Source organism: Oncorhynchus mykiss, chromosome 22 (assembly GCF_013265735.2).
Source record: "Oncorhynchus mykiss isolate Arlee chromosome 22, USDA_OmykA_1.1, whole genome shotgun sequence".
Taxonomy (NCBI): Eukaryota; Metazoa; Chordata; class Actinopteri; order Salmoniformes; family Salmonidae; genus Oncorhynchus; species Oncorhynchus mykiss.
Window position 1 is genome coordinate 12250560 of NC_048586.1, and position 27513 is coordinate 12278072.

The window sequence follows — 27513 nt, forward strand, 5'->3', positions numbered from 1 at the left end:
TGGATTGAGACATAGCCCATGCAAAGAACCAGATATCTCTAGTTTAAACAGACAGATTTTTATGGGGATGTTTGTATTATGTTAATTAGATTTCCACGGGGGCACGGAAATTGTAGGCCAAGGGTTAAAAAGGCTTCTATAGTTTGTCCTTTCCACTATAAAATGCCAGACTTGATTTGCCCTAAAGAAAAATATAGCAACCCTACAAAAAATGTCCATTACTTATAATTTGATTTGATTTATTAGGCTCCCCATTAGCTGACGCCAATGGTGACGGCTAGTCTTACTGGGGTCCGACACATAACGTAACAGACATAACAGACAAAATCATTTACAAATTACATAGATTTTTAAATATTAACATGTAGTGTGTGTGTGCATCTATCAGTCAGTACATACACACAACAAGTAGGTCACGTGGGGGAGAGGCGTTGTGCCGTGAGGTGTTGCTGCAGGATTAATTTCCTTCTGTGGCAAACTGGCTCAAATTAAGATCCTAACACTGTATGTAATATCACAATACATCTAGTGGCTCATTTGAGTAGTTGAGATGATCCCAGGTGTCTGTAATAGTCCTCTGTGTGGCCTTATCACATGATTATGAAATAAATAAAAAAATAGAATGAAAAATGTAAACCATTGGCGCTTAATAAAAGTTTCAGCATGAAATAAATGTTATTTCCTTTGTTTTTACAAGCTTAAATCTATTTTACTGTGTCAGTGTGTATTTGTTGTCAATGTTTTGGTGTCAAACTGATGGCAGTTGTGAAAAAAAGACAATAGTTGAAGAGTTAAAATAACACCATAGTGGATAAGATTATTTTTTTCATTTTGGCTATTTTCTCTTGAACCTGTGATCTATCTACTAGCAACTCATGGACAATATGGACACAGATATAATAAATGAACACTATATTTTTACAGTTATTCAAGTATAAATTACCAAAGTTACGATAGATTTTCTGTTAATTACCAGAATTACTGAAGATGCTGGTAACTTTGGCAAATTACCAGTAGCTTTGCAACCCTAGCAAGAAAAATTAACTGTTGGAAAAACACATTAAATGTCATTTGAAAAGTAGCAGACTTTAAATTCACCCGGTCTACATATGGATTGAGGTAGGTAAGACAGGACTGTAAAGGCAGGCATGTTTGTGTGGAAAGTCACATGTGACCTCCATAGTGCTATTGAAAGAAGACTATTAACTAGGATTCACATACCACATTTTAAATGTGACATTATTTAAGCTTGGGTTGTCTGTTTAAGGAGATTTTGAAGCCTCTTTCAGATTGTGACGAGAACATGGAAATGTAATATTGAGTCATGAAGTGACATGTAACAAGTATGGTCATATCTGGTAGAATGTTAGGAAGTCTTGCATAGCATCTGTGTTCTTTCTTTTCTTAGATGGTCAAAAGCATAAGAAGTCACTCAGGAGGAAGTTGGATTCATTGGCCAAAGAGAAGAGTAAAGAAAAAGGTACTATCCAACCCAGTGAAGATTAACATGGCTCCTTTCAGTTCAAGGCTGTGGGATAGTCACTGAGTCCTTTATACCTTTCCCACTAAAAAAATGGTTGAATCAACGTTGTTTCCACGTCATCGACGTCAAATAATTGTCTCTCTTTTCCACCCAACTCTTAACCTAAATCCAATGACAGAGTGACATTTTTTGGTTGATTTCACATTAAATTCACTTCATGTAAATGCAATGTGCACATTATGTGAATTCACAAATGTACATCTAAACTAGATATTCAACTGACTTCTGTTCCCAGTGGGTTGTTGTTGTCCAGCTGGGCTCTGTTTTCTCACACACTGGCCCGGCCAGCCGTTGACAGTGGAGAACTGACTCTTTGATCCATTTCACTGGAGTTCACTGGAGCAGGCATTCTCAGCTGTTTCTACCTGCCGAGCTCTCAGAGAAAATATACAGTAGAAGGGGCTGCTTCAATAATTGCACTGCCGACTGCTGCCCTGCCCCCTGCAACAATGTTCATTCACAGGAATGTGAATTCTCTCTGTCGGCTGGGCGGTCAAGGAAATAACAAAAAACAATCTTGAGAGGTGGCTCAGTCATCACAGCCTATCCTCGGGCATGGCCAGCCCTATCCCACTCTCCCTCTCTTTTCTCTCCCTGTGTATAAAGAGAAAAATCCCCAACTATGCGTCCCCTGACAGGATAGTGGATACATAGTGGGGATATTGTTTAGGTTAAACACTACATTTCCCCAAGAATCTATAGTGTCTGGTTTTATTTTCAATTAGAGTTCCTACGGAAAATTTAAAGAAGGCAAAAAGGAGGCATGGTTAATAGCCATGCAGGCTTTTTGGCAAGTACAGTTACAGTAGATTTTTACTTCATACTCCCCATAAGGTAGATGTTGCTTTGATTTCCCCTTCCAAATGGCTCATTCATCCCCCCTCTTCTCCCCTGTAACTATTCCCCAGGTCGTTGCTGTAAATGACAATGTGTTCTCAGTCAACTTACCTGGTAAAGTAAGGGTTAAATAAAATGAAATACTTTGAAGCAAGTGTATGGATTTATGATTGAATTGAAGCTAATGATGAAGATGAACTTTCCTGTTTCTGTCCCTCCCCCGCACCACAGAGTCTATGCCCCAGGCATTCGGTATAACGCTGTCGCAGGTGATCTCTAACGACCGTGCCCAGAAGCAGCGTCAGGAGCTCCAGACCCAGCGAGAGGAGCACCGGGACGCCAGTGACCTGGTGTGCTCCCTCTTGCACCTCACCTCCTGGAGGAGCACTAAGGACAAGGAGCTGTCCAGCAGCAACTCCTCCCTCAGTTCCAACTCCGAAACGCCCAATGAGTCCCCTTTGCCCAACACGCCCGAGGCACCACCACGCACATGCAGGAGGGTAGGTTTTTACATGTGTGGGCTGTTCTCAAAAACCCACATCCGGAGCCTGAATGTATTCTGGTTGAGGGGCCCACCTACCTCGCTGGCAAAACATTTTAGATGCCCACTGTTGATGGCGGACAGAAAAATGTGTATATTTGTAAAGTACATTTTCTGCAATTCTACATGGGGCATAGAGAAAATATTGCAGTTTCAAAGCACATTTTATGCAATTCTACTCATTTTGCCATAGGGCTGAGAATAAAATGTGCAGTTTTACAGCTAATTTCCTGAAATTCTACACATTTTCCATGACTTATGCCATATTAAGATATATGAGAGTGACAAACAACATTTATGTAAACCCCTGGAGGTCAGGGTCCCTGCGTCCCTGGTTAGTAATTCGACCAGGATTAGTACAAGTTTAGATAGCTGGCTAGCAGGGTTGGGCTCAATTCAGAATTTTGGAATTCAGTCTCATTCAACCCATGAGATTAAATTTGAATTGATTCTGCCACACCCGACATGATGTAGAATCAGAATTTTTGTTTGATTGACAGGAAGTACAATTTAATGCAGTGCAATTCAATGAAATTCCACTCAGTCATAGAACATGGGAGTTTCCTTGAACTTGACAGGTCACACTCCCAGATACCAAAGAATGTATCACTTTTCTCTGAAAACAATGTTCATATACTCTTTTAATCTTAGTGCTTAGAATGGCGTATTATATTTCCACCAACCATTTAATTTATTTGGCTTCTTTTTGAAGGCCTCAGGGTCAACTTCAGATTTAAACTAATACATTCTGGGAAATGTGGTGTTTTCCCCATATTGAACTAAATGTATGTGATTAATGAAATATAATAACCACAACTTATAAAATAATAACTTTTTATTTCATGTAAAAACAAAAATCAACAATATTTTTTATGCATGTATTTAACAAAATGTTTGATGTTTTATTTACAAAACATTAGGAACACCTTCCTAATATGGAGTTGAACCCCCTTTTGCCCTCAGAACAACCTCAATTAATTGCGTTCCACAGGGATGCTGGCCCATGTTGACTCCAATGCTTTCCACAGTTGTGTCAAGTTGGCTGGATGTATTTGGGTGGTGGACCATTCTTTATACACAAGGGAAATTGTTGAGAGTGAAAAACCCAGCAGCATTATAGTTTTTTACTCACTCAAACCGCCTGGCACCTACTACCATTCCCTGTTCAAAGGAACATAAACATTTTGACTTGTATTCACCCTCTGAATGGCACACATACACAATCCATGTCTCAATTGTCTCAAGGCTTAAAAATCCTTCTTTATCCTGTCTCCTCCCCTTCATCTACACTGATTGAAGTGGATTTAACAAGTGACATGAATAAGGGATCATAGCTTTAACCTGGATTCACCTGGTCAGTCTATGTCATGGAAAGAGCAGGTAGTCCTAATGTTTTGCACACTGAGTGTATATTTGTATATAATACACCTAATACAGAATAGAAGAGGCATTTGAATTCAATTCTATTTACTTTAATACAATTTGAAAAGCAATTCTGTATCCAGTTTACTACTTCAATTCAAGAATTTAATTGGAATTTATGAGGCTTACAACTTGAGGGGCAGAGGTAGAAATACTGTTGGCCATCCTCCCACTTCACTTCACTATGCTTTCCACTGTATATAATCCATCGTTCTATGCCATGCACTTGATGCTAGGCTAGCCGCCGTATGCTATCCATCACCTCTCCATATGTTGGTACTGTTCTCACACCTAGGGTTGTAACCAAAATTATTTTTCAATCGTTTTGTTATGAACAGAACCCCCAAAAATGTTTTGTTCCATTCCACTGTTCCGACCAGCAAAATAAACTTCTGGACCGGTTAAAATATTTTAGGCCCACAGAATTATACCTACAAAGGAGCAGCTTTTCTGAAGTAACTTTGAATGTTGTTGAACTTCAGAGAGATGGCTTAACTAACGTTGGACCAGAGCTAGCCCTTGATCATGACTCTCAGTTCCATTACATTACACATAATGAGTTTTCGAGAGCTAGACCAAAGCTAGCTGACAAGCTAGCTAACTAACAAGCTTGTGTGTGCAGAGCAGCACCAAAATTAAAATAAAATCACATCTTACCTTTTGGTAGTTAATAAATCCAATGTGAAACGTGATAACTATAGTATCCTTAACTAGCTTTGAAAAAGTTCATAATTGTTCTCTAATAAAAATCTCTCTTCCTAATTTCTGAATCAGGCCTGTAACTTCAGAAGACTATGCATGCTTCAGAGGGAAGGGGAGGGCCAGGTAGCCTACACACAGCATCTGCCATTTTGTCTTTGATTGACATGCTTCAGTTATATTTTCAGGATGAAATTTTAAAAGTTCTAAATGTCATCCGGAAATATAGCTGAAGCATTTAAAATGTCAACCTGAAATATAGCTGAAACATGTCAATCAAAGACAAAATGACAGATGCTGGCAAGTGGCAAATCAAATGTATTTATATAGCCCTTCTTACATCAGCCGATATCTCAAAGATGATATCCCCGGACAGGGTCAAACAGGCAGGATATAACCCCACCCACTTTGCCAAAGCACAGCCCCCACACCACTAGTTGGATATCTTCAACCACCAACTTACCATACTGTAGACAAGGCTGAGTATAGCCCACAAAGATCTCCGCCACGACACAACCCAAGGGGGGGCGCCAACCCAGACAGAAAGACCACATCAGTGACTCAACCCACTCAAGTGACGCACCCCTCCTAGGGACGGCATGGAAGAGCACCAGTAAGCCAGTGACTCGGCCCCTGTAATAGGGTTAGAGGCAGAGAATCCCAGTGGAGAGAGGGGACCCGGCTAGGCAGAGACAGCAAAGGTGGTTCGTTGCACCAGTGCCTTTCCGTTCACCTTCACACTCCTGGGTCAGACTACACTCAATCATAGGACTTACTGAAGAGATGAGTCTTCAATAAAGACTTAAAGATTCAGCCCTTGCCTTACCAGGAAGCCAGTGTAGGGAGGCTAGCACTGGAGTAATATGATACATTTTTTGGGTTCTAGTCAGGAATCTAGCAGCCGTATTTAGCACTAAATGAAGTTTATTTAGTGCTTTATCCGGGTAGCCGGAAAGTAGAGCATTGCAGTAGTCTAACCTAAAATGTCTGATCTTTGCAGTGTTACGCAGATGGAAAAAAGCTGTCCTTGAAACAATCTTGATATGTTCATCAAAAGAGAGATCAGGGTCCAGAGTAATGCCGAGGTCCTTCAGTTTTATTTGAGACGACTGTACAACCATCAAGATTAATTCTCAGATTCAACAGAAGATCTCTTTGTTTCTTGGGACCTAGAACATTCATCTCTGTTTTGTACGAGTTTAAAAGTAGAACGTTTGCAGCCATCCACTTCCTTATGTCTGAAACACAGGCTTCCAACGAGGGCAATTTTGGGGCTTCACCATGTTTCATTGAAATGTACAGCTGTGTGTCATCCGCATTGCAGTGAAAGTTAACATTATGTTTTCGAATGACATCCTCAAGAGGTAAAATATATAGTGCAAACAATAGTGGTCCTAAAACGGGACCTTGAGGAACACCAAAATTGACTGGCAAAGAGTGACAGTGAGGGCTTTACATAGGCACTTTGTAGCGTTTTTTGTTGGACTGGAAAACAATGCCCAGAACGTTATTAACCAGTTCCTATGCTTTAAAAATATATATAAATTCTGGAACAGTATAGATCCCTTTCGTTCTCTGTTCTGGTTCTGTTCCTCGAAAATGTTAGATATTTTCTGTTTTTCGTCTCTGTTCCCTGAACCGGTTCCAACCCGTGACTCACTCAACCCTGTGTCTGCGTGTATCTGGCAAGGGAGGAGTGTCTGTGGATTACATCACTGACCTGGATGACAACCAGTCTCGTCTGCTGGAGGTCCTGCAGCTGTCCCTGCCAGCCGAGACACCCAGCAACAAGAAGAAGCAGAGGGACAAGAATCTCAGCCTCAACCACATCTTTCGACAGGTGCCAAGGGTAGTGGAGAGCTGCTGCCTGTACCTGGAGAAACATGGTACATATACTGCAGTCATTCTTACGCATATTGTGCCCCAATTCAGAGTTGAGAAGTCAGGCAACTCAGACTTTCATGTAAATCATTCACTGAAGGCGCTATGATTTGCAGAGGATTTAATCATGACTGGATTAATCTACACCCTTTGCCTGTTGTTACAGCAAACTTGTCCTCTATTTCGCCATTTAATTTAGGTCTACAGACTGTTGGCATTTTCCGTGTAGGGAGCTCAAAGAAGAGGGTACGGCAGGTAAGGTTTCACTGGAAAATGCTGGTTGACAAGTAGATGAGTGCGCATTAAACACACTATGATATTCGTAGTATGTTTCTAGTGTTAAACTGTGGTGGATGTTGTGTCGTGTTGTTGTCTTCAGCTGAGAGAGGAATGTGACCAGGGTGTGGAGGTCCAACTGGATGAGGAGCACTGTGTCCATGATGTGGCTGCGCTGCTCAAGGAGTTCCTGAGGGACATGCCTGATCCCCTACTGACCAGGGAGCTCTACACCGCCTTCATCAACACCATGTGTGAGGAACCCACACACTCCCTTTGCCTGGCTACACATCACATGCTCACATGTTGCTAAGCCCATACTTCAAACCTCATACCGCAATAACACACAATCTCACCGCCGCACATCAAATAGCCTTCATCAACACCACGTGTGAACCTTGTATTTTATTTATATTTTTGCACGGTCTCTATGCACACTCACAGGAACCTACACACTCAAGCACACTGACACTCTAACACGCACATAACATGCACACACATTTATACTGACTACACGCACGCACACACAATCACATACAATCATCATTTACACTGCTGCTACTCTATTTATCATATCCTGATGCCTAATCACCTTACCCCTATATATATATATATATATCTCCCTCTATCACTCCAGTGTCCCTGCATATTTTAAATGTGGTATTGGAACTGACCATGTACATAGCTTCTTATTTTCTCGTGTTCTTCCTATTTTTTATTTTATTTATTGTGTGTTTTTGTTCTACCTTATGTTATTTTTAGTGTTACATTGATATTGATTACTCCATTGTTGGGTTTGGAGCTAGCAAGAAAGGCATTTCACTGTACTTGTTCACATGACATTAAAACTTGAACAGCCCACGCTGGCCCCATATCCCACATTCATGTACACTACATCCGCTACAGTGTATAACTCAAATGCTTTGCCACACTCTCAGCACAACACTTCACATAGCATTCATCAATTCCATGTGTAAAGGATGTTGAGTCACTCCTACACTGCTTAAGCCTGTTAATAAGAAAGCTCACAATTCGCTCATAATTCAGACAGCTAATTCCTACAATCTCTATCGTTAAGCGAGGTCAACTTGTTCTGTAGCTGTAAGAAATTAGAGTGAGTTGTGATGAGGTTTATCGTGTCCTGCAGTACTGGACCATTCAGACCAGGAGATCACCATGCAGCTGCTGATGTGCCTGCTCCCACCCTGCAACAGTGACACCCTGCAGCGCCTCCTGGAGTTCCTGGCCACGGTGGCCGCCCATGCCCAGGACAGCCAGGACAGGGACGGACTGGAGGTAAGGGCAGGTACGGGCAGGATAGGACAGAGCAGGACAGGAGGACAGAACAGGGCAAGACAGGGCAGGACAGGAGGGCAGGACAGGACAGGAACGCTGGTTGGGATATCAGTAGTTAAAATGGCTGAAGTTTACTGTCCTTTTCTCCCTTCGTCTGGAATCAAATTTCATGAATGTTGTAGTAGTACATCCAATGTTGGGTATTTGATATCCATGACAAGGTCATAGTCATCTTTTGAAATACTGGCAGCATTTTACATTACAGCACGGAATACATGGTTAATAACATGCAGTAGTAGTACTTCTGCCATCCGAAACTAGAGCAGAGTGGAGTACATGTTGAGGATCCATTGACATTCTGATTCTGATTCTGATTGACAGACATGGCATTATTCATGTTGACAGGGCAGGTTAAGTGCAAATTCATTCCCACACTCCTCTCAGTTTGTGAATATGTCTACACATTTGGGTGAGACAGGAGAAGTCTTCAGGTCAGCCGTGTGCATGAATTGTGTTCCTTTGCTACCACAACAATCACTTATAAGACTGTGGTTATTCTTCATTCAACTTAAAGAAAGACTCTGAAGTTTTTATTCATCGTCACCTTGAATAATCTTTCAAATTTAACGTCCATCATTGTAGCTTTCAGTATAATCCTGAAAGGTTTCCTTTAATCGCAAACGGTCAGAGGATAATTCCTTGCAATCACGCACCAAGGCCTGTGAGTTTTGAGGCTGAGGGGCTGCTGGTCAGACCGCCAGAATGAAATAAATTCAAACTTCTTCATCCTGTTATCACTGGGTATTTCGTGACGATGCATAACAGCTTTAATCCTGCCGAGCAGAAGGAGCTCAGGTATGCCAGCGCAGTTAGGAGAGCTTCCCAGAAAGGTGTGTGTGTGTGTGTGTGTGTGTGTGTGTGTGTGTGTGTGTGTGTGTGTGTGTGTGTGTGTGTGTGTTTGTGTTTGTGTTTGTGTTTGTGTGTGTGTGTGTGTGTGTGTGTGTGTGTGTGTGTGTGTGTGTGTGTGTGTGTGTGTGTGTGTGTGTGTGTGTGTGTGTGTGTGTGTGCGTGCTCATCGTTTTAGTGTCAAATCCAGCATTGTCCACTTTAGATAACAGGGAACAAGATGACATCGCTCAACCTGGCCACCGTCTTTGGGCCAAACCTTCTACACAAGCAAAAGAGCTTGGACAAGGAGTTTGCTGTGCAGAGTTTTGCCCGTGCCGAGGAGAGTACAGCCATCATAGGCGTGGTACAGAGGATGATCAACACATACGAGACCCTCTTCATGGTAAGCTATCTCTTATGGAAAACGCTAGAACATGGCTCCAATGGACATATAGATAAGCTTTTATCACAGTAGATAGACGACAGGGTAAAAAAGTGGCACAGCTGACAAACAATTTCACTCTCTTAGTCACTGCTCCCCATTCCAGGAAGAGTTGTGTTTAGAGGAATTCTCAAGCTTAATAGAGTGGCTCCATCTAATGAAATGTAAACATGACATTTATACATTTTGGAGAAGGCTTAAGCCTCGTTAAACCAAGCCCCAGTACAGAGAGGCTTAATGAACTCGTGCCGTTGTTTTTCACTCCTGTGCGTGTCCTGGTAATGTCTAAGAAAAGGATAACCAAACACTTTTTGGAACATGGATTATATTTTAAATTAAAACAACATTGAATTTAGCCTTTCCTACCTATAGAAACGCATTGAATAACACATACATAAATGGCAAAAAAAGACAGTCAAAAAATAGATTATAAAGTTTTGACGTGTCTGTCCTATCTAGAAGATATAAGAAAGCTCAGGAAATGTTTTTGTTTGTTTCTCAAAACTACCTCCATACTACCATTCATTTGTATAGGTTACATTCAGACGGGTCCCATGACACTTGTGGGGGTCATAGAGCAAAACACCATCATGTTCGTGAGAGTCTCATCATTCCATAAAGTGGTCATATTAGTTTTGTAGGCCAAACCGTTCAGAAGCTATAGACATTTTCGTGAGAAGACCAATTTCAGGGATGTCTCATGGTCTGACGAACACCGTTGTAGCTCAGCCAGCTTCCACCGCAGATGCAGAAGGCCGACGTAGTCAGATGTGGTGGATTGAGACACAGCCCATGCAAAAAACTGATATCTCTAGTTTAAACTGACAGATTTTGATGGGGATTTTTTTATTATGTTACTTAGATAGACGCACAGGTGTAGACTCTTAAGGAATATTATTAGAGTCTCCTTTCGGACCAAGCTTTTTTTTTCTTAAAGAGGCAATCCGCAAAAATCTGAGGGATGGACCTGGAGAAATGTAAACACTCTTAAATTCATAAACAGAGCAAGGATTGACCATCCAAGATATACAAATTATAGTTTTTGTATATTTTGAGGCAATAAATAGTATTTGTTTACATTTACAAGGTTAAAAAACATTGGAGTAAAATAAGTTTATATTTTAGTTTCTGATAGGGTACAACAGTTGAATTTAGCTCATGAGGCATTTATAAGTTATATTCGTCAAGAACCAGTGAGTATGGATGTAGCAACTGTGGATGACCTGTTTAACCTAGCTCTATTTTTCTTAACCTTAGTCTGTAGGACCTTCCAACACAAAAACATGTTAGCCTGTACACAACATTCTCTTGGCCATTGTTTAATCTAAGCAATAATCTAATATGAGCACTGGTACTGTAGCTTCAAACTGTACATGAACTGCTGTAAATCTTGAGCGATATTATCAATCTCTGGACACATCCTTGCGTCAGTTCTTGTAATTTAGTGTTTCAGAGTACATATTTACAGTGCATTCGGAAAGATTTCAGACCCCTTGATATATCCACATTTTGTTACGTTACAGCCTTATTCTAAAATTGATTAAATTGTTTTTTTTCCCCCCTCGTCAATCTACACACAATGATGACAAAACGAAAACAGGTTTTTAGAAATGTTTGCTAATTCATACAAAATAAAAAAAATGAAATATCACATTTACTTAAGTATTCAGACCCTTTACTCAGTACTTTGTTGAAGCACCTTCGTTAGCGATTACAGCCTTGAGTCTTCTTGGGTATGACGCTACAAGCTTGGCACACCTGTATTTGGGGAGTTTCTCCCAATGTTCTCTGCAGATCCTCTCAAGCTCTGTCACGTTGGATGGGGAGCATCGCTGCATAGCCATTTTCAAGTCTCTCCAGATATGTTTGATCGTGTTCAAGTCCGGCCACTGATTGGGCCACTCAAAGACATTCAGAGACTTGTCCCGAAGCCACTCCTGCATTGTCTTGCCTGTATGCTTAAAGACGTTGTCCTGTTGGAAGGTGCACCTTCACCCCAGTCTGAGGTCCTGAGCGCCCTGGAGCAGATTTTCAACAAGCATGCTGCCACCACCATGCTTCACCATAGGGATGGTGCCAGGTTTCCTATAGACGTGACGCTTGGCATTCAGGCCAAAGTGTTCAGTCTTGGTTTCATCAGACCAGAGAATCATGTTTCTCGTGGTCTGAGAGTCTTTAAATGCTTTTTGGCCAACTGTAATGTAACAATTGTGGAAAAAGTCAAGGGGTCTGAGTACTTTCCGAATGCACTGTACGTCATTGTGTCCATATCTGGCTCAAAAGTTGGCCTACATCTGAGCAGCTGATTGTTTCTTGAGGGAGTTACTGTACATATCCAGTTTAAGCTAACACAGAATGAGATTGATGTACCAACTCAGTTAAATTCAGATGTCCAGTTAAAGATGTTGTACTTCTGGCCCTCCCAGGTGCCTCCTGACCTGCAGAATGAGGTTCTAATGAGTCTGCTGGAGACAGATCCTGATGTGGTGGATTACCTACTGCGGAGGAAGGCTTCTCAGCACTCGTGAGTGTGTGGCCTTCTGTGTGCTTAGATGGCCTCGCACTATGGCCTTCTGAACAGAGTGCAGTGCAGTGCGGTTCGTGTGCGTGCGTGCGTGCGTGCGTGTGTGTGTGTGTGCGTGCGTACGTGCGCTGAACAGGACGGCACTGAAGTTGGGCAAAGCTTAACTTAATGCAAATCTTCTGCTATATTGTGGTGCGAAGAACTAATCGAAGCTCAACATACTGTAGCTTCCAATCCCTGCTGGATTGGTTTACATTGGCTGTTGATACGTAGCACTACCTAGCATGCCTGCTAGCTTGTTAGCACCCACATGAGGGTAAAGCTAGCGTGGCCTGTAAAGTTACCCCTATATAGAGTATCTCAGTCTGGAGTAAAAGGATAAAGTGGCTCGCGCTCAGCTCGCCCAGACCAAAAGTTACACTTCCAGTGTAGCAGGTACAAAATATTAACTTGTTTCGAGACACCCCGTCTCAAATTATTTTAGTTTGGTTGATTTCAGTTTAAAAATACCCTGCCTAATGGGACAGCCACAGAGCATGCTCAACTTGCCCAACTCCATAACTGCCATAAATTATCCGTGTTACACTTGAACAATGGGAATGAACCAGAAAGATCCGTTTTAGTCATTGGAATTCCTTACAGCTTTGTTGTTTTCAGTTTAAAAAAAAACAACACTTGGAGCAACTTTAGAGCAGGCTCAACTTGGCCGACTGTTCAGTTCACTTGCCCCAGGCAATAGGGCAACCCTTACAGGGGAAAGGAAACACTTCAGGAAGTAAAGCTAAGCAAAGAAATGTGTTTCATCCACTAATACTAAACATGTGCATTTAACATAGAAACATCTCTATTTTGGGGATTTTTATATTAAAAAAAAAGTTTATTAGAATTATGTGTAGAGCTCTTGAATTGCCCCTATTAATGACTGACGCCAGTGTGTCATTGTCAGAATTGAGCAAATTGTGAGTTTTAGTGCGGGACTGAAAGACAATGAATGCTGCCACCGGGAGGCGCTTCGCCTCTACTGGACCTAAACGTTTTCTCACAACTTTGACATTGAGATCAGGATAACAATAGTAAGGTAAGAAACTGTATACAATTCGTTTTTATGTGGGTAATTATAATCTGTCAATTTTCAAGTATGTTTTCCGATTGATGAAATTATAGTCTGTGAAATGAACTTCTGCTACAAGCCGAATAGTCAGTCAGCCAAAAATGAGACGATGTAGCTAGCTAGCTAGCCTACATGATTTAGCTCATCTCTTGCCTTTGTCTTTTTGATTTACATTTTCTTTGACACAGTAACTGCACAAAATAAAATGCTTAAAGAACATTTGTCATTGGTATTAGCTAAGAGCTCAAGTGAACAACCTAGTGTCTGATTCAATTTGTGTCTACCACAACTAAGAGAGGGCTGCTGCAGGATTGTTATTTTACTAGTAAAATGTATGATACCCATATAATTATTAGCTAGCTAGCTAGATAACTGATTACATAGCTAGCTATCTCATTAGGTGTCTGTTTGTATGTGATATGATTCCTAAAAATAGTAAGCAAGAATTAATGGAACCTAAGCCTGAAGCCTAACCCTTATGATGACAGTTAGCTAATATCTATGACTGGTATTCATCCTGGTCTAGCTGGTAACTTTTAATGATTTACGTAGTGCCATAATTTCCTATGACCGAACACATCTTCAGGACATCAGAACTGCGATCACTAACATTGATTTGGACGAAAATGTCTACTTTAACAAGCTCTGGACATTCTGCTTACTCGGGACCAGGCCCTAATCCCCTGGACTCAAAATAAGAATTAACGGGACCTAAAAACTATAATATTCATTGTTTCTCAGAGTGAATGTCGTGATTGAATGCGGACATATAGTTGAAGTCGGAAGTTTACATACACTTAGGTTGGAGTCATTAAAACTCCACCAATCCACAAATTTCTTGTGGATGTACCTGTGGATGTGGATGTATTTCAAGGCCTACCTTTGAACTCAGTGCCTCTTTTCTTGACATCATGGGAAAATCAAAAGAAATCAGCCAAGACCTCAGAAAACAATTGTAGACCTTCACAAGTCTGGTTCATCCTTGGGAGCAATTTCCAAATGCCTGAAGGTACCACGTTCATCTGTACAAACGATAGTACGCAAATATAAACAACACCATGGGACCACTCAGCCGTCATACCGCTCAGGAAGGAGACGTGTTCTGTCTCCTAGAGATGAACGTACTTTGGTGCGAAAGTGCTAATCAATCCCAGAATAACAGCAAAGGACCTTGTGAAGATGCTGGATGTTTCTATGTGGGGTACAAAAAAAAGTATCTATATCCACAGTAAAATGGATGAGTCCTATATCGACATAACCTGAAAGGCCGCTCAGCAAGGAAGAAGCCACTGTTCCAAAACCGCCATAAAAAAGCCAGACTGCACATGGGGACAAAGATCATATTTTTGGATAAATGTCCTCTGGTCTGATGACCCCAAGCATACTTCCAAAGTTGTGGCAAATGGCTTAAGGACAACAATGTCAAGGTATTGGAGTGGCCTTCACAAAGCCCTGACCTCAATCCTATAGAAAATGTGTGGTCAGAACTGAAAAGGCGCGTGCGAGCAATGAGGCCTACAAACCTGACTCAGTTACACCAGCTCTATCAGGAGGAATGGGCCAAAATTCACCCAAATTATTGTTGGAATCTTGTGGAAGGCTACCCGAAATGTTTGACCCAAGTTAAACAATTTAAAGGCAATGCTATCAAATACTAATTGAGTGTATATAAACTTCTGACCCACAGGGAATGTGATGAATTTTTTTTAAGCTGAAGTATAATTCTCTCTACTATTATTCTGACATTTCACATTCTTAAAATAGGTCACTTAGGATAACCACTAAGACAGGGAATTTTTACTAAGATTAAATGTCAGGAATTGTGAAAAACTGAGCTTAAATGTAGTTGGCTAAGGTGTATGTAAACTTCCGACTTCAACTGTAGTTATAAATCTTGCTGGTGCTTCTATTCATCGTCAAAACCGATCTCTAATATTAAGGAAATCTCTAGTTTTTGCTCACCTGTGTTCGACTACTGCATGATAAGATGCAGAACATATTATTTACCAGTCGAGTTTTTATCTATAATTTTTGCAGCTGTCTATTTACCATCACAAACCGATGCTGACACTAAGACTGCACTCATCCTGCTTACAAGCAAAAACTCAAACAGGAATTACCAGTGACGCGCTCAGTACGGAAGTGGTCCCATGAAGCAGATGCTAAACTATAGGACTGTTTTGCTAGCACAGACTGGAATATGTTCTGGGATTCATCAGATAACATTAAGGAGTTTACCACATCAGTCACCAGCTTCATTAATAAGTGCGTCGACAATGTCATCCCCACAGTGACCATACAAACGTACCAGGGTTTCCGGTAACCAGCAATAGGCGACTTTTGCCCCAAAATAATTAGAAACACAGATCAATTGTCCAATTGGACCCACTCCAATATGCATACCGCCTCAACAGATCCACAGATGACACAATCTCTATTGCACTCCACACTGCCCTCCCCTACCTGGACAAAAGGAATACCTATGTAAGAATGCTGTTCATTGACTACAGCTCAACATTCAACACCATAGTCCCCTCCAAGCTCATCACCAAGCTCAGGACCTTTATCTTTAACTCTGCATTGTTGGAAAAGGACCCATAAGTAAGCATTTAGCAGTTAGTTTACAGCTGTTGTTTATGAGGCATGTGACAAATCAAATTTAATTTGATTTGTTTTATAATAATCTCTCTCTCTCTCTCTGTCTGTAGGACACTGGTGGACTGTCGATTCTCAGACACTGTAGACATGTCACCTGTGCACCAGGCAGTCTATAGAGGCTGTCCCCATGGTATCAATGGCAAACAGTGGCTGGAGAGACTGGACATCATGCTGCTGAGGCTGAAGACAAGGTTGAGGGACAATCACACCCTCACCCTCGCAGTCTAGTTGTGGACACATCCGCACTGGAGGATGTGTCCCCCATTATCATCAACCATCACTCCTGTGTTCCAATGGCACGTTGTGTTAGCTAATCCAAGTTTAGCATTTTGAAAGGCTAATTGATCATTAGAAAACCCAGCATCCCGGAGTTGCCTTTTTACTGTTGACGTTGAGACTTGTGTTTTGCGGGTACTCAACGTCAACAGTGAAAAGGCAACTCCGGGATGCTGGGTTTTCTAATGATCAATTAGCCTTTCAAAATGCTAAACTTGGATTAGCTAACACAATGTGCCATTGGAAGTGATGATTGCTGATAATGGGCCTCTGTACGCCTATGTAGATATCTTTGTTTTTGAAAGAAAAGCACATTTTTCATACGTTAAAATAAGGCACGCCTATGTAGATATTCCTTTAAAAAATCAGCCGTTTCCAGCTACAAAAGTCATTTACAACATTAACAATGTGTACACTATAATTTGATGTTATTTTAACGTATGAAAAATGTGCTTTTCTTTCAAAAACAAAGACATTTCTAAGTGACCCCAAACTTTTGAACGATAGTGTGTATTTATATTCCAGATTCTGACATTGCTTGTTCTGATATTTCTTAATTTTCATTTTTTGGATTTGTGTGTATTGTTCCTTTTGCAAGGCTGGAGACTTTGCAATTCGGAGCACCCAATTTCTAACACGTATGGACCCAGAACCTAATCATGCAGCTGACCAGATGATGCCAAATTAAGATTTTAGTTTTGGGTTAACTGAGATTATACTGCTATAAGGAGTGAATGGAATCCACACTTTGATTTTGGTAGAAAAGTCACTGCAGAGAAAGCTTGTTAGCATTTCAGACCAAAAAAACAAACAGTTTTTATTCAGCATAGAGTGTATGTGAAGTTATACATCAAACTATTACAACAGTGTAACTGTTTTGGAATAAAATGGTTTTAAACATCCTCTGTATTGTGTGCTTATTGTTTAACCATTGATACTGTATGTTCTAGGTGCCATGTTGAGACCTTAAGGAGCATCAGGTACTGCTGGAATGTCTACCAATGGCATGTGCTCCTTTTTGGGAGAAATTTCACTGGTCACTCCAAAGATTTATAAAGTATTTTTAAAGTATAAATAGCCCACACTAGATGAGACCGTGGGCAAAAATATTTGGTTAATAAAGGTCTATATCAAACATGTTATGAATGATCTTATAAATCATTATTAAATACGTTGAAAGTTGTTTATAAATGTCTGACTAAATAGGTTAACATGTACAAATGTGTGAGTAATGATTAAATACATGATTTGCTAATCAATTATACTTGCTTTATGTGGAACTACAAATGTTCCCCCCTTATCTGTACATTATGGCATACTTTGTAACTAGGGTGCAGATTCTTCTTCATAATGTCTCTCTCCTCTTTCCAATAGTGGTCCAGGCCTGCAGATGATTGAAGATCCCTTCTCTCTGAGTGAGAGGCGCTGCTCCAGTGACTCCAACAAGGCCTCCAGTGCGGATGTGTCCCCCTATGAAATGAACTCTCCAGTGCTGTCGGAGCTCTTGCTCTCCCAAGACCAGGGAGACAGCAGCCCCCTCTCTGACAAGCTCGTCAAGGTCCCCGAGCAGTAGAAACTGGTGGGCCACGTCAAAGGTTGTCCCAGCGACAGCTACAGTACCACTCACCATCCACAGGCAAAGGGAAAGGGGAATATACCTAGTCAGTTGTACAACTGAATGCATTCAGCTGAAATGTGTCTTCCGACATTTAACCCAACCCCTCTGAATCAGAGAGGTGCGGAGCTGCCCAATGATCAAGTTGTTGGCCATTTCATCTCTGAAAATAGCACTAATACACTGTATTGTATATTGCTGCTTAATATGAAGAATATTTCGGATTTTTCTATTAGACACACCTGATTAACATTTCTGGGGTGTCTGGCATTCCTCTCTAAGGAAAAGGTTTATGGATCATCATATCACTGGTACGTTCATTGTCTTTGAATAGCATGTCTCATTCTTTGTTCTTTGAAACTCTGCCGCATAGAATAAATTACATGTTCACTAGGTGGAGATAAGACTTTGATTATGTGTAAATGGTTTCCCCCAGTTTCCCATGGCGACGTTTCAGAATGCAGCTCTTGTGGCTCATTGGAGGGACTCGACGGTCACCAAGGTAACAACAGCAAACAGCGTGTCAGATGAACTTACACCTCAATTGGTATGCCTGAGTGCAGGCCACATCCCCCAGTGACTTGCTGCAGCAGTAGCCCTCTGACGAAGAGAGGGCAGAGATTGGAGGATACAGACCTGTTATTACGTCACTGACCACCGGGCCAACCAGGGGGCTGCAGCCCAGAAGAAATTGCGCTAATGGGTGGAATGGGACAGCCTGCCAGTCCCTCCCTCAGAGGCAGGTCTGGCGGCAGGGTGGATGGAAGGCATCCCCCTTCCTACTCTGGAACGCTCAGAGGAACTTCTCCACACCTTCCCTCTAACTTTCCACGCACTAACCTGGGTGTGTGACCCAAACAGAATCCATAACTGCCCCCCCCCCCCAGGGCTACAGCAGCCCTGGGCCCTAGACTGTGGCCCCTACGGCCCCCTCCTCTGGTCCTCTGGAAGGGAAGGTGTCAGGCAGCCCAGAGTTGCAGAAGGAAAGGTGGCAGATAGGAGCTGCCCTGTCAGCAGACAATACACTCTACCAGAGAGTAGATGTGATGTTTATACGCACTCGCTCTAACTACTTCGTCCTTCTCTAAATTGTAGGTTAAACTTACTGAGTTGTGCCAATTGTCTGTGAGTGAATGTTGTCATTTCGCTCTTGATGTGTGTCTTACAGTTTTCATATTTCAGAAGTCTGACTCCAACACTTTGCCACTAAGACAGTACCCCAACAGAGACGCAAATTAGCATCACTGACATGTGACTATCTGAATATTGTTTACCCATAGTAACTGAATACTTAATTTTCTTTCCTTTATGTTTAATTTTTTTATTTCAACTCAGAACAATGGTGTGAGAATGAATCTGAATGTATCCTAAACGTATTGGTACTAATAGCCTACATGTAATGTTTATATTTATATTGTAATATCACCTTGTGAGATATAATGCAGATATTTTATAACCAAAATAAAATACAACTTTCTTAGTGAAACATGACATCCAATTATGTTTGATGCTGCAAGTGTCTTTGTGTTATTTGTATCTTGGTGGAGCTATTGCCAAACAAATGAAAATTGAGTGTTTGTGTTTTTTGACAGTGGTCACTGTTTTTTGACAGTGAACTTATAAGTTATAACTCATTTGAATGTTTGTGGCCTTCTGCAACTGATTGTAATAGTCATTGATTCGTTCACACATCCAAATAAAACAGTAACTGTCATCTATGTAACTATTTAGATTATTTAAAGGGAAAAATGAAACTGGAAGATACAGAACATTATGAATGTAATTCCACAATACGAAGTATAGAAAAAGAGAAAAGCATCACTCAGTTTGGGCTCCAATGCCACTGTCATGAAATGTACCAAGCTAGCTTGTTTTTTTCTTCTCCCCTACAATTGTTTTATAGCTTTTGAGGGGGAATGAAGGCACTGTACTAAGATATAAATATGGTCATGACTTTCACTGAGTTTTTTTTCGTTGTTGTTTGAATATTTGCTGGGAAATAGTGTTTGTTTGTCCTGACCAAACATTATGCCTTAGTAACAACCACAGTATTGTCTCTGAGATGGCTAGTCATGCTAGTAAGACTTGTTCATGTTCACCTTGACTTAACATTACGTTGCTAATGCTAATAGTCGTTGCACAAGGTACTAAAGCACATCAGTATTGACATGTTTTTATTCTAATCAAGCTGCTTTAAGACTGTATTATTGAACCCTTCTTCCGCCTGATTGTTTCACTGTATGTTCATTTTCCTATAACTTCCATGATGTGATATTAGTAATTTTATCATCTTGTTATCATCCTCTGTAAAACTATACATAGAAACTAAAAATGGTGCAGAAGGTTACATGTGGCAATAACCTCTTACTGTCTTTAAAATGCCTTTTAATTTCTACTTCACAGAGTTCTGTCAGTATGCTCCAACTACTACAAGTACTACAATGATTTATTCTCGCTCTTACTTCTTATGTGCCCATTCTGTGTAAAGGGAAGTCAGGAACAATGTGAGTGAGTGGTTCACACTCTAATGAACTGGAGCGGAAGGTGTCTCTTTTTGCAGCTTCTCCGCAGACTCCATAAAGATTTCATTCTGGCACATTTCAACACTGTAATGAAGTGCCGGAGCCGGAGCTGTCTGGTCTCTGAGAGACCCCTCTCACAAACCAGGAAGTGGACCAGAGGGTCCCAGACATAACCACAGGGAGTTCACCTCTCCTCTCCCCAGACTGGAACACAGGCAAACTCGCTTCCTGATTACAGGCTTATCTTTTTAAGGGTGGGGTGAGTTATCATGCCCAATCCTATATGGTCCTTTCGCCACTTAACTCTGTTTGCTTAAGGGTGGAGTATGATTTTTGTGAGATTATACTAAATATTTGAGCATATAGATGTTGTAAATTAAAATACAGTGTTTGTTGATGTTATTGTGACCTAGATTCAAATAATTTAGTTGAACGGCCACAAGAGGGAACCATGACCAAACGGAATGTCCTGTTCTCGATTATCGTGTTTTCCTGCATTGCATGTCTTTGAATTTGTTATTACAATAGGGACATTTAGGAATATTTTCTGTATTTCAACTTTTTCTAAATTATAACATTCTATCTTCACCATGGTTGCAATACCTATGTTATTTTGCTGAATATCCATAAATGGTTGTGTATCTTCCTTTTTGTAGGTTTTGGTTATTTACAGCGTGTGTCTCAGCTACTGTTGGATTGCAAAGTTATCTATAATTTACCAAAGCTACCAGTAATTTTGGTCATGAACAACAAATATATGGCAATCAATTGTAACTTTGGTAATTTATACTGTAAAATGACGGTACAATGTACACATTATATTAATATATAGGATTAATTTATTATATCTGTGTCTATAATGTAATTGGCTTCCTAGTAGTTAAACCATATGGAGCAAGATAAAATAGCCTAATTAATGAAAAAGCATCCATTTTCATTATTTAACATTATTTTCAATTCAGGCTGCAAATCTTCCAACTATTGACATTTTTTCCACAACTGCCACCAAAACATTAACAAATACATATTGACATAGTAAATACATAAAAGTTTGTAAAAAATATTTTATGCTGACACTCATATTAACCCATCAGAGCCTGGGCCGAGTCTAAGCCGGGGGAGGGGGTTCTACTAGGCTAAATGGAATTGTTTTAAGAAGTTCATACCAAGGATCCTTTAGCTATTTGATTTTGAATGTTAAGACCACTTGAGGTATCAAAAAAATATACAGTGCTAGTCAAAAGTTTAGACACACCAATTCATTCATGGGTTTTTCTTTATTTGTACTATTTTCAAAACTGTAGAATAATAGTGAGGACATCAAAACTATGAAATAACGCATATGGAATCATGTAGTAATTTTAGAATCTTCAAAGTAGTCACCCTTTACCTTGCTGACAGCTTTGCACACTCTTGGCATTCTCTCAACTAGCTTCACCTGGAATGCTTTTCCAACAGTTTTGAAGGAGTTCCCACATATGCTGGCAATTGTTGGCTGCTTTTCCTTCACTCTGCGGTCAAACTCATCCCAAACCGTCTCAATCTGGTTGAGGTCGGGTGATTGTGGGGGCCAGGTCATCTGATGCAGCACTCCACCACACTCATTCTTGGTCAAATAGCCCTTACACAGCCTGGTGTTGTGTTTGTTCATTGTTCTGTTGAAAAACAAATTATAGTCCCACTAAGGGCAAACCAGATGGGATGGCATATTGCTGCAGAATGCTGTGGTAGCCATGCTGGTTAAGTGTGCCTTGAATTCTAAATAAATCACAGACAGTTTCACGAGAAAATCACCCCAACACCATCTCACCTCCCCTTCCATGCGTCACAGTGGGAACCACACATGCAGAGATCATCTGTTCACCTTCTCTGCATCTCACAAAGACACGGCGGTTGGAACCAAAAATCGCAAATTTGGACTCATCAGACCAATGGACAGATTTCCACCATTCTAATGTCCATTTCTCGTGTTTCTTGGCTCAAGCAAGTCTTATTGGTGTCCTTTAGTAGTGGTTTCTTTGCAGCAATTCGACCATGAAGGCCTGATTCATGCAGTCTCCTCTGAACAGTTGATGTTGTAATGTGTCTGTTACTTGAACTCTGTGAAGCATTTATTTGGGCTGCAAATTCTGAGGCTGGTAGCTCTAATGAACTTATCCTCTGCAGCAGAGGAAACTCTGGGTCTTCCTTTCCTGTGGCAGTGTCACGACTTCCGCTGAAGTTGGTCCCTCTCCTTGTTCGGGCGGCGTTCGAAGTCCCCGATTTTCTAGCCATCGCTGATCCTCTTTTCATTTTCCTTTGGTTTTGTCTTGTCTTGTATTACACCTGGTTCCAATCTCATCAATTACATGTTGTGTATTTAACCCTCTGTTCCCCCTCGTGTCTTGTCGGTGATTGTTTGTTTGTAAGCTATGAACAAGTTATGTTCTGGTGTGCGACGGGTTTTGTACACCCTTGTATTATTTTGTATATTTTGGTTTTCTGAGTTTTTGAGCACAAATTAAACTGCTCCATTTATACCAAGTTCGATCTCCTGCGCCTGACTTCCTTGCAACCAGCACGCACCCCCTTACAGGCAGTCCTCATGAGAGACAGTTTCATCATGCACTTGATGGTCTTTGCGACTGCACTTGAAGAAACTTTCAAAGTTCTTGAAATTTTCCAGATTGACTGAATTTCAAGTCTTAAAAGTAATGTTGGACTGTCATTTTGTTTGCTTATTTGAGCTGTTCTTGCCATAATATGGACTTGGTCTTTTACCAAATAGGGCTATCTTCTGTATACCACCCCTACCTTGTCACAACACAACTGATTGGCTCAAATGCATTAAGAAGGAAATAAATTCCACATATTAACTTTTAACAAGGCACGCCTGTTAATTGAAATGCATTCCAGGTGACTAACTCATGAATCTGGTTGAGAGAATGCCAAGAGTGTGCAAAGCTGTCATCAAGGCAAAAGATGGCTACTTTGAAGAATCTCCAATATAAAATCTATTTTGATTTAGTTAGCACGTTTTTTGGTTACTACATGATTCCATATGTGTTATTTTATTGTGTTGATGTCTTAACTATTATTCTACAATGTCGAACATTTTAAAACATAAAGTAAAACCCTGGAATAAGTAGGTGTATCCAAACTTTTGACAGGTACTGTATATACAAAAATGATTTGATCAAAATGTTTTTTTTGTTTAATGGTATTTGTCGTCTGAAGAAGAGGAATCATCGGACCAAAGCGCAGCGTGGTAAGTGTTCATGCTTTTTATTGACACTGAACACTATAACAAAAATAACATAGAGAATAACCGAAACAGTCCTGTAAGGTGCAAAACACCAAACAGAAATTAACTACCCACAAAAACCATGTGGGAAAAAGCTACCTATGTATGGTTCCCAATCAGAGACAACGATAGACAGCAGTCCCTGATTGAGAACCATACCCGGCCAAAACAAAGAAATAAAAAGAACATAGAAAAAAAGAACATAGAATGCCCACCCAAATCACACCCTGACCAAACCAAAATAGAAGACATAAAAAGCTCTAAGGTCAGGGCATGACATTTTGATCTTACTGCTATTAGCCCTTACAAATGCATTGATTACCATATTCACTAGATGGAACAGCATATAGTCCCCAAACATGATCAAAAGTAAGTTTCTTCTGAAATATCTCTCATATCTGAGCGATATAAGAAAGATCAGGAAACATTTGTTATTTTTTCTTTTACATGTATTTATCCACTTATATTTGGCACTAAACAGTCTAAGCCCTGTTTTAAGCTGGGGAAGTGAGTGTTCTGCTAAGCTATTTGGAATTGTTTTAAGAAGGTCATAACAAGGATCATTTAGCTATTTGATTTTTAATTTTAAGACCCGTTGAAGTATCCCCCCAAAAATCCTCAAAAATGATTTGAGGTAAAACATGTAATAAAAAAGGGACCTTACTGCTATTAGCCCATACAAACGCATAGAATAACAGATTCACTACATGGAACATAATATTTTGGAAGCCGTTCGGAACGCTACAGATGATTTTGTGAGAAGACCGATTTTCAGGGTTTGTCTCATTGTCTGACAAACACCGCTTTAGCTCTGTCACCTTTCACAGCAGATTCGGAAGTGCGACATAGGCGGCTGCGGCATCCAATATAAAAAATAACCCCCAGATATCTCTAGATTTAACTGACAGATTTTGGGGGGGGGGGGGGATTTTTTTATTATGCTAATTAGATTCCCACTGGGACGCGGACATCGACCTTAGGTGGTTTAAACACCAATGGTATTCACTGAGTTGATGGTGTATATTTAGTTTACAGCTTTGTCATTCTATTATTTTTGAATAATCTTAGAAAGTGTCACAGAGGTCCAGAGACTATTACAGACACCTGTGATAATCTAAAGTACCCAAAGGAGCCAGATTACATAAAATCCTTGAAAGATAACACAATTCTGGTAGTTTACTGGTAAACTTAGTTTCCAGTAATATAACCTACCTTTGCAACCCTAGTCTCTGCTCAGTCTCTCAATGCAGACAGTGTTGCGAGTAATACATTTTTGAAGCTTGGTTTAAGTAAAAGATCACTCTAGGCCTTTGTGCATTATTCAACAAGATCTCCAAGTGGGTGTGTTAAAGATGTGCTGCTGAATATAATGTCCAGTCGTCACCCTGCTCTTCGTTGGAACAATTGCCAAAATAGGACATCTGGCTTCTGTTGTCATAATAAAGCAGTCTACTCCTTGTTAGTCAAAGCCAGGGGATTTACTCAGCACTGAGAAATGTGGTTAAACTACGTGGGCCATATCTGCCTCCACAGCTGTGTAAAGGCTTTGCTATTCCACTCTGGCCACCAAAGAGCTCGTCACACTCTCTGACCAGGCCAGAGAGACAGAGCAGGATGTCTGGATGCATTTTATAGGGAATCCAACCAATCCAACCAACCACACTGCTGTTTACTTCCACTTCCACTTTCCATCTGCACTACAGAGTGAAACAGGCCTTCCTCCACCACACATGCAAATCCATCCTCTCTAAGAAGAAATAGACCAGGTCTGGGATAGAAAAGCATCATAGGAAAACAACATTGCTCTGAAGAGATTGGTGCAATGTACTGTAGAGCCAATTGACAAATCTGAAATATTTGATATTACCTCTTATCAGGGTTGTACTGACAAATGCATGCTGATCCGCTGGCTGGGAGGAGAGGAGTCGGAGTCATTCACAGGGGGTCCATCCTACCTGTTTACTGGCAGCAGCAGCTGCAGAGAGGACAAAGGAAGGTTGTAGCTGAGACTGTGGGTGGAGATGCAGGAACAACAGAACATCCATTACAACTTATTCAAGAGCAGGAGAATATGTCTCCACTCCACAACCAGTCTCAGTAGATTTGTCACATGCTTTGTTAACAATGTGATCAATGGAAACATTGAACAGCCCGAACATAATGTCTTATGCTGCTTTACTTTAGTACTGCTATTATTAGCTGCTATCCCTACTAGAAGAACTTCTGACGCATCGAGCCGATCACTCGCTATTTCTACTAGTAGTCTACTAAAACACTCATTACCAATTAAAGAGTCATTAGAAACACCCATTTGAGGAAGTGAACACCACTTTATGTTAGAGAAAAGGTTCTTTCTGATTAAAGGATTAACACTGATTGCATTAAGCCTCTTAGCCTACACCAATTCAAAATCTTCTTAAGAGGACCCACATTTTTTCACTTGACTTCAGATTATCACCATGACTTTTAAAGATAAGACATGCTTAAGGAATTGGGTGCACTTTGTTGCCAGTCTTTTGATTCTGAGCAATACCTTTATATTTGAAAGGCGCAGGACAACATATATATTCTGGGAAACTGGTTTCCTTGATATTTTATTCAGGTATTTGCACTGAGATAAGTGAACTTATTTAAATAGCATATACAGGCAATGCCCTAAATCATTTGCACCCCCCCCCCCCCCCCCCCCCCCCCCCAAAAAAAAAAAGAAAAACATACATTACTAATTTGAAGTCATCCTTCAGATTAGTAGGACACATATCAAGTCATCTGCATAAAGTACCTTGGCCAAACCTGACAGACGTTTTCTCCTTGTCTTTTGCCAGGGTCCTGGTGAGAACGGAGACACCAGCACTGTGGGTGCACCAACCCATCTGCTCCTCCTCATGCTCTTCCTGGCCAAGGTGTTTGCCCCCATACAAATAAAATGAAAATGCTACAGTGACATTGGTCTAGTAAAGTTTCTACTTATACGTTGCCACATTTAGCTCGGTGTATTCCTTGATCCTGTATTCAGCCAGGACATATAATTACAGCCTTCCTTCGCAGCCTTCCTTCTGTTAGTAATTTAATGTGAAACATTCTTGCTCTCACTAAGACTGACAGAACACCGGACAGATCTGCTTTGTTTCATTCTCAATTGGCAGCTCCGTCCGAACCGTAAGGCGCTACAGAGGGTAGTGCATATGGCCCAGTACATCACTGGGGCCAAGCTTCCTGCAACCCAGGACCTATATACTAGGTGGTGTCAGAGGAAGGCCCAAAAAATTGTCACGGCAAGCGGTACCTTGAGCGCCAACTCTAGATCCAAAAGGCTCCTTAACAGCTTCTACCACCAAGCCATAAGACTGCTGAACAATTAATCAAATGGCCACCCGGACTATTTACATTGACATCCCCCTTTGATTTAACACTGCTGATACTCACTGTTTATTTTCTCTGTCACTTTACCCCTACCTACATGTACAAATGACCTCGACTAACCTGTACCCCCGCACATTGACTTGTTACCGGCACCCCCTGTATATAGCCTCATTATTGTTATTTTATTGTGTTACTTTTTATTTAATTTTTTACTTTAGTTTTATTTCTTATTTCTTGGTTAAGGGCTTGTAAGTAAGCTTTTCATGGTAAGGTTGTATTCGGCTCGTGACAAAAAAAAATATGTTTAATTTCATTTGAGGTGCTTGTTTTAACCTC

General features: G+C 40.7%; 1 protein-coding gene across 1 annotated transcript in view; it reads left to right on the forward strand.

Annotated features, from left to right (window-relative positions):
* Positions 1–19495, forward strand: part of LOC110501399 (rho GTPase-activating protein 6) — a 59071-nt gene extending 39576 nt beyond the window's left edge. The window contains exons 3-11 of the mRNA XM_021578941.2: positions 1409–1480; positions 2612–2880; positions 6733–6928; positions 7123–7178; positions 7303–7453; positions 8347–8495; positions 9607–9786; positions 12252–12349; positions 17769–19495. Of these exons, the coding sequence (XP_021434616.2) occupies positions 1409–1480; positions 2612–2880; positions 6733–6928; positions 7123–7178; positions 7303–7453; positions 8347–8495; positions 9607–9786; positions 12252–12349; positions 17769–17967 (1370 nt within the window). The 3' untranslated portion in view covers positions 17968–19495. The remainder of the gene's footprint in view (positions 1–1408; positions 1481–2611; positions 2881–6732; positions 6929–7122; positions 7179–7302; positions 7454–8346; positions 8496–9606; positions 9787–12251; positions 12350–17768) is intronic.
* The last annotated feature ends 8018 nt before the right edge of the window (positions 19496–27513 follow it).